Source organism: Miscanthus floridulus, chromosome 3, assembly GCF_019320115.1.
Source record: "Miscanthus floridulus cultivar M001 chromosome 3, ASM1932011v1, whole genome shotgun sequence".
NCBI classification, from domain to species: Eukaryota; Viridiplantae; Streptophyta; class Magnoliopsida; order Poales; family Poaceae; genus Miscanthus; species Miscanthus floridulus.
Window position 1 is genome coordinate 114,833,438 of NC_089582.1, and position 6,958 is coordinate 114,840,395.

At 60.2% G+C, this 6,958-nt stretch overlaps 1 protein-coding gene across 1 annotated transcript; it reads left to right on the forward strand.

The window, feature by feature from the left end:
- The first annotated feature begins 5,496 nt into the window (after positions 1-5,496).
- LOC136544248 (uncharacterized) lies at positions 5,497-6,742 on the forward strand. Its single transcript, XM_066536473.1, has 2 exons — positions 5,497-5,857; positions 6,618-6,742. The coding sequence occupies exons 1-2, from the start codon at positions 5,497-5,499 to the stop codon at positions 6,740-6,742; spliced, it is 486 nt and encodes a 161-aa protein (XP_066392570.1).
- Positions 6,743-6,958: the final 216 nt, after the last annotated feature.

Consider the following 6,958-nt stretch of genomic DNA (forward strand, 5'->3'; position numbering starts at 1 on the left):
CCTATGTCCAGTCTGAGAGATCGATCTTGCATTCCTTACACCGAAGTGCTCGTAGTAGGGGGTTACAAGCTAGGGGAGAGAGGGAGCTAGTCCCACGTCTCGGCAAGGTGCCGTGTGGGCTGTCTGAGACGTTGCTCTCAGGCGGTAGGGATGTGTGCGTGTGTGTGTGTGTGTGTTATAAGGTGTCCTTATCCGTCTGTCCCCCTCTAAGTGTCCTAAGTCCTCTCCTTTTATAGCTGAAGGGATGACAAGGACAGTACATGTGTTAACTATGCGGCGTCATGCCAACAAGGGTGGCATGTCTGAGCCCTGTGGCCTGTGTCCTGTGGCGGCATGGCTGTCAGAGTGGTTCGTCCTTGGAGCACTAGGGCGGCGTGCCAGTCCCATCTGATGCTGTGTGTCGTGAGAGCCCTGGGACTGCCTCGGAGTGGGTGCGGCGGTGGACATGCGAACCACTGTGGACGGACTGTGCGTGAGGCTGAGGCTTGATCGGCGCCGAGGCCACACCGCAGTGGGGGGTCTCGGCAGGCACAAACCCCAAGATAGCCGAGACCTTGGTGTACAGTGCCGAGGCCTCGAGTGGGCGGCTGATCTGATGCGTCGGCTTGGAGGCGGTGATGACCTGGGCCAAGTTGTCCGTGCAATGTTGTTTTCAAGGCGGGGATCACGGTACATAGTGTAGTGTGGGCGCTGATCATGGGCACAGCGTTAGGACACAGTGGCCGGTAATTCCCGCTGTGCCCTGTCCCAGCTGGTATGGCGCTGATGCGACCTCGGGTCCCGTCGGCCATACTGTGGCGTCAAGCCATCGTCCGGCTGAGATTGCGGGAGTGGTTGAAGTATTAAAGAGACATGACGCGCTGTCGGGAGGGTCGGCCGAGGCGGGGGGCGATGGGCCACAGACGAACCGGCCTTGAGCGACATGGAGAATGAGGCCTCGCACGAGACGGAGGTTGGACTCCTTGCCGAGGCCTTCCATGAGAGGCCTCACGCGACATGGAGAATGTACCCCCTGCCGAGGCCTTCTGTGGGGAGCCTCGCGCGAGGCGAAGACGGCGTTCCCTACCAAGGCGTTCCGTGGAGAGCCTCGCGCGAGGCGAAGATCGCGTTAGGACACCGAGACTTCCTGTGCAAGGCTCGAGGCGAGGCGGAGGGCTTAGTGGGCTCGGTCATGGCAGGTGAGGGGTCCACGGCTTACCTTCTAGCTTTATTTTTTGATGGGACTTTAGCGACCCCTTTGATGTTCGCTCGGGGTACACCGTTCTAAGGTACCCGATAGTAGCCCCCGACCCTCAGGGGGAGTGCGTGCACTCTCCCTGAGGGTTTTGCCGAGGCTTTGGTTTATGCCCGCTTCGTAGGAATTGGGTTTTGTTTTTTAAGGTTCCGATGGGTGCGCGTGAGCGCACCTACCGGGTGTAGCCCCCGAGCCCCTAGAGGAGTGAAGTTACTCCTCTAGGGGCTTTTTCATTTTTGCGTTTGAGCGAGTAGTTCTTATAGCATTTGCCGAGCCCATAAGCGCAAGTTCGGGTTGCGGGGATCTCGGCGAGGCTGCAGGAAGAGCCCTCTAGCCTCCGCACGGAGCGAGAGGTTCGTCAGGGGTCCCCCTGACTTTGGGTATGACCCTCATGCTTCCTTTTTGCTCAGAAGGAGGGGTGGAATGTGCCAGGCTACCCTCGATGGGCACGAGCGTGGACACTTTCGGCGAGCTGTTATCGAGTGAGTCCGAGTGGAGGCCCGTACCCCATTCGCTAGGGGATGGCTAGTGGTCCGGAGACGCACTCCAAGAGTACCAGAGGGCTTCTCTAGTGGGTGCCAAGGCCGTTCACTAGGCCTCGATGGCTCGGTGCCTCCCTACGGTGGGATCCCATTCAGAGAATTCCCTACCGGTCTCGGACACGACTTAGGATGCCCCGAGCGACTGTTCGCTCGGGCCTCGGCCATTCGTAGGCTCGCCCCGAAGCCATCCCTAACTCTGTTGCCCTAGGGCAGCTGTCGAAACCTCTTGGAGGCCCAACCTTCAAACCCTTGGACCATAATAGGCTCGGTGCCCTTTTATCATGTTTTGTAATGAAACCTCTAGCGTGGGCATGGACCGTTTGTCTTGGTCTTGGGTGCAAGAGGAGCCCCCGAGCCTCCGCCTAGAGCAAGAGAGCGGTCGGGGGTCCCCTGACTTTTTCATCCGACCCTCACACATCCTTTTCATTCGGACGGAGGGTTTGTTTGCCGAGCCCATTCTGGTCTTGGTGAGGTTGCAGGAAGAGCCCCTAGCCTCTGCGCGGAGCGAGAGGGCCATCGGGAGTTCCCCTGGCTTTTTATACGCCCCTCGCGCGTGAAAGTTTGTTTGCCGAGGCCCCTTTTGGGCGCGAGCCTGGGTTGTGGGGCCTCGGTGTATTTGCAGGAAGAGCCCCCTAGCCTCTGCACAGGGTGAGAGGGCCGTCAGGAGCTCCCTGTCTTTTTGTATGACCCTCATGCTTCTTTTTCACTCAAAAGGAGGGTTTGTTTTGCCGAGCCCCTTTGAGTGCGAGCCATGGTCGCTGGGTCTCGGCAAGGTTGCAGGAAGAGCCCCTTAGCCTCTACATAGAGCGAGAAGGCTATCGGGGGTTCCCCTGACTTTTTGTGCGACCCTCACGCTTCCTTTTCGCTCAGAAGGAGGGGTGGAATGTGCCTCACTACCCTCGATGGGCACGAGCGGTGTCACTTCCAGTGAGCTGTTATCGGGTAGTCCAAGTGGAGGCCCAAACCCCGTTCACTAGGGGATGGCTAGCGGTCTAGAGACACACTCTAAGAGTACTAGAGGATTTCTCTAGTGGGTGCCGAGGCCGTTCGTTGGGCCTTGGTGGCTCGGTGCCTCCCTACGGTGGGATCCCATTCAGAGACTTTCCTACCGGTCTCGGACATGACTTTAGGCGTCCCAAGTGTTTCGCTTGCTTGGGCCTCAGCCTCATATAGGCTCGCCCACGGTCGTCCCTAACTCTGTTATCCTAGGGCAGCTGTCGAAACCCTTTGAGGCCCAGCCTTCGAACCCCTGGATCATAATAGGCTCAGAGCCTGGTTCCTTCATACAAAAGGAATAGGCCGCGGGGAATATCTTCCCTATTGACTCGGCAACAGGGGGCGCGCCTTTTGAGGCAGTTTCATGGGGAGGCAAAACGACGCCTACTGCCGTAGTGGTCGAGCGTGACGTGGTGGATGGGACATAACTGTCCTCGCATTTAATGTAGGAGACGTGGGCACGTGGGCCGGTGAAATCGGCTCGTGGTTAACTGCGCTGGACAGGGGAAAACCTTCCTGATTTCATCGCCCATTCGTTTCCCCTCCTCCCTGCATAAATACCCGTAGAGTCTCACCCCTCCTCGTCTTACCTTGCCTGCATTAGCACCGCCTCCGTCGAGCCGTCGCTAGAGCAGCGGGTGCCGGGAAGAAGAGGAGGAAAAAGCGAGCCTAGGGAGAAAGTGAGAAAAAAGCGAGAGCATGGGAGGGAGAGAAAAAACTCACCGCCGCACCCGATTCCTCTATCGCACCCATGGCCGATGACATCATCGTTGTCGGGGTGGACTCCTAGGATCCATCGGACGTCACCGAGGAGATGCTTCAGTCGCTTATCAATGGTGGACACCTTCACCCAGTGACAGACCCCACCAGGCTGGAGTGGATTGCTCCATACGGTGAGCCAGAGCCGAGGCCTCGTGACGGCTACGTCGTGAGCTTCGTCTCCTTTCATGAGCGCGGCCTCGGTGTCCTGGCAGACCGGTTCATGCGGGTGCTCCCACACTACTACGGCGTGGAGCTCCATAACTTCAATCCTAACTCCATCGCTCAAGCGGCTATCTTTGTTGCCGTCTGCGAGGGGTATTTAGGGATTGCTCCCCATTGGGAGTTGTGGCTCCACCTATTTCGGGCGGGGCATACTACCAAGCCGATGGGCACGTCGGGTAAGAGGAAGGCAACGAGAGCCGGTGGCTGCACTCTCCAAGTGTGTTAGGGGCGCCTGCACCTCTATATCCTGGCCCAACTCGCGTCCTCCAATCGCCGGTGGTACACAAGTTGGTTCTACCTCTGCAACGATGACGGAGGACTCCCCCCTACACTAGGCGGATTGTGGAGAGTTGTCCAGAGAGATGGAAGTATGGCGTCCCGAAGGATGACTAGCCCAAGCTGCAACCGCTTTTGGAGGGGCTAGCGAGGCTATGGGGCCACGGTCTCACCGTGGCCGTGGTCGTGGCCACCTTCCACTACCGGAGGGTGCTGCTGCTTATGGCTCGGTGGCGGCGGCTGTTCGAGATGAAGCCGGGTGAGCCTATTGAGGGCACCCAGACGTCCTCCTCTTCCCTTTCTAACGAGGAAATTCTTTGTCGGGTGGGGGAGACGGTAGAGGCGAAGCTGAGGGGTGGCAATTTGACCCCTATCGCGATGCGACCGTCGTGGGGGTTCCTCTCGCTGGTAAGTCGTGTGCCGCTGTAGCCTCCGAGCCTCCTCAATCTCCCCTTACCCCTTGTTTCCTTATGTGCGTCCGTCGTTCCTATAGGGTATGAGGGACGTGCACTCCTCTCCACCGCCCGTCCCCGAGGACGCGAGGCGGTGGGCGATCAACCACGCGCATGCCGATGCACAGAAAAAGTGAAAAGATGCCAAGGCGGCGAAGCGCACGAAGCAAATCCTCGCGCGCGAGGAGCTGGATAAGCGCCGCCGCCAACAACAGAAGGATGGTCTCCCGTTGGAGGAATCCCCATCGACGTCGCTGTCGATAGAGGCCTCAGACGGGGATGACGGGGGCGAGATGGGGCGAGGTCCCCTGGACCACCTTCCTGACGTAGTGGAGGTGGCACCCGGGGCGTTGGCAAGCAGCCCGGCACTCCCGGGAGGAGGAGGAGGAGAAGCGGACCCGTGGCCAGTGATCGCCCACTCCGGGGCCGAGGCCGACACGCCCGAGGCATGGGCGTTGGGCAAACGCGCCGTCAGCTCGGTGGGCTCGGCGGCCGTGGTGGAGCGAGTGGTGGTGGAGATGACGCCACCGCCCCCGCAGAGGACCAAAGGGGCACCGGGGTCCATTGAGGACCGACCGGTGCCAATGGATACGGAGGCGACGCCTTTGCCGCCGCCTCCGCCGTTGTGAACGAGGTTTGCCATGGCAAAGCGGTTGCCACCTCGTTCAAGGTAAGTGTATTTTTGGCAGGGTCATAGTGCATTCCGCTTGCCTTTTTGGTCTCACGCTGACCTTGTAGGTTATTTTTCCTTAGTCGGAAGTGGCCTACGGACGAGCTCCCCTTGGCGCCCCTTAAGGCGCTTAAGGCGAGCCTCGGCTCCTCCGCCCACTGGGTGGCGGAGGCACAAGCTGCTATCCAACGCGGCGCGGCGTCGGCGAGGGTTGACCCGAAGGAGCCGGCCGCCCAAGGAGGGGCTACCGAGGTGGCCCCTACACAGACGAGGGAGGGAGCGCTTCCATCCCATGGGGGTGAGGCTCACGAGTTAGATGGGGCCAGCGTGCCCTTGGTTGCCATGGCCCCTGGGGTCTCTGAGGCTGAGGCGATGGTGGACAGGGCGCCCAAGACCGCTGAGACTGCAGTGGCCGTGGCCAGTGTTTCTGCGTCCTCCGAGGCCACGATGGCGGAGGCTGGAGCCCCTGAGGCCGTCGAGGCCATAATTGCAGAGGCTAGAGCCCCCGAGATCACCAAGGCCGTCGCAATGGCGGTGGGGCCATCCATTCAGGAGGCGGAGATGAAGGCGGCAGAGGCCTCGGTGTTGCCCTTGGTTCAGGGGTCACCGTTGTTGCAAGAGAGCGCCCGGGAGGCAGAGGTCTATCCGATCTCCTTCGATGATACTTCTCGGGCACGGGAGGTGGACGACGCCAAGGATGCCGGTGTCGTGGAACAGCTGGCACCGGTCTTGGACGAGGGAAACTCGGCCCTTGTGCAAGCGTGACCCGAGCCTCATGGGTGGGATCACCTACGGGTACTATGGCGAAGCCGGGACGACCCTGAGGGGGAGCCTCTGTTCACCCTCGAGGATGCAGCCGAGGGCGGGCGCTAGGGCACCTTCGAGCAATACCGCTAGCTGGCGGAGCGGTCGCTGTGGACGGCGCTGTCTATGGTGGCCGACGAACTGCCCGGAGTCGCCCAGGAGCTCGAGACCCGGTCCCTTGGGAAGTTGGTCTTTCTCCAGCGGGAGAGGGGTATCTAGGACCAGCTTCAGCGGCAGAAGGGCCTTCTTGCCGACGCTAACGAGCTCCTGTCGATGCGAAGCGCAGAGGTGGAGGACCTCCACCTTCGTTGTGCCGACACAAAGGTCGAGGTGGCCATGGCCTAGACGTAGTTCGCCCCTCTAGCGGCGCGGGTCAAGGAGTTGGAGGAGGAGCTTACCAACGCTGTCAGCGATCGAGATGCTTTCAGGTCTTGGGCTGAAGAAGCGATGGCCTCAGGCAAGGCTCTCGCCGGGCAGCTGGGGGCAGAGGAGAGTGCACACTAGCTGACAAAGGGCGCTCTAAATGAGGCCCTTGCTGCAGTTGAGGCCTCCCAAATCGAGGCTGTGGTTTGGAAGGGGATGGTCGAGGGTGAGTTTTAGTCCCCTTGTTTTGTTTCCTTTTCCTTATGTTTGCTCCCTAACTTCCTTGTATGATGCAGAGCTAGGGAGTGAAGCTTCCAGGGCGGCCAAGGCTTCTCGGGTCGAGGCCCAGCGGTTGAAGGAGAAGGTCGAGGCCTCCCAGGGCGAGGCCCTGCGCTGGAAGGAGAAAGCTGAGGCCTATTAGGTCGAGACCCGACGCTGGGAGCAGAAGGCCAAGGGTGAGTTCCATGGGCTTCCGTCCCTAACTTAGGTTGTTTTTTCCCTCGCTCGGCCTCATTCCATTTTCCGCGGTGCAGAGTCAAAGGCGGAGATCACTCGGGCCGCTGAGGCTTCCAGTGCGGTGCAGACGGTGCTTGAGACCGAGATCGGGGAGCACAAGGCGCTGAAACGTGCTGCCCTT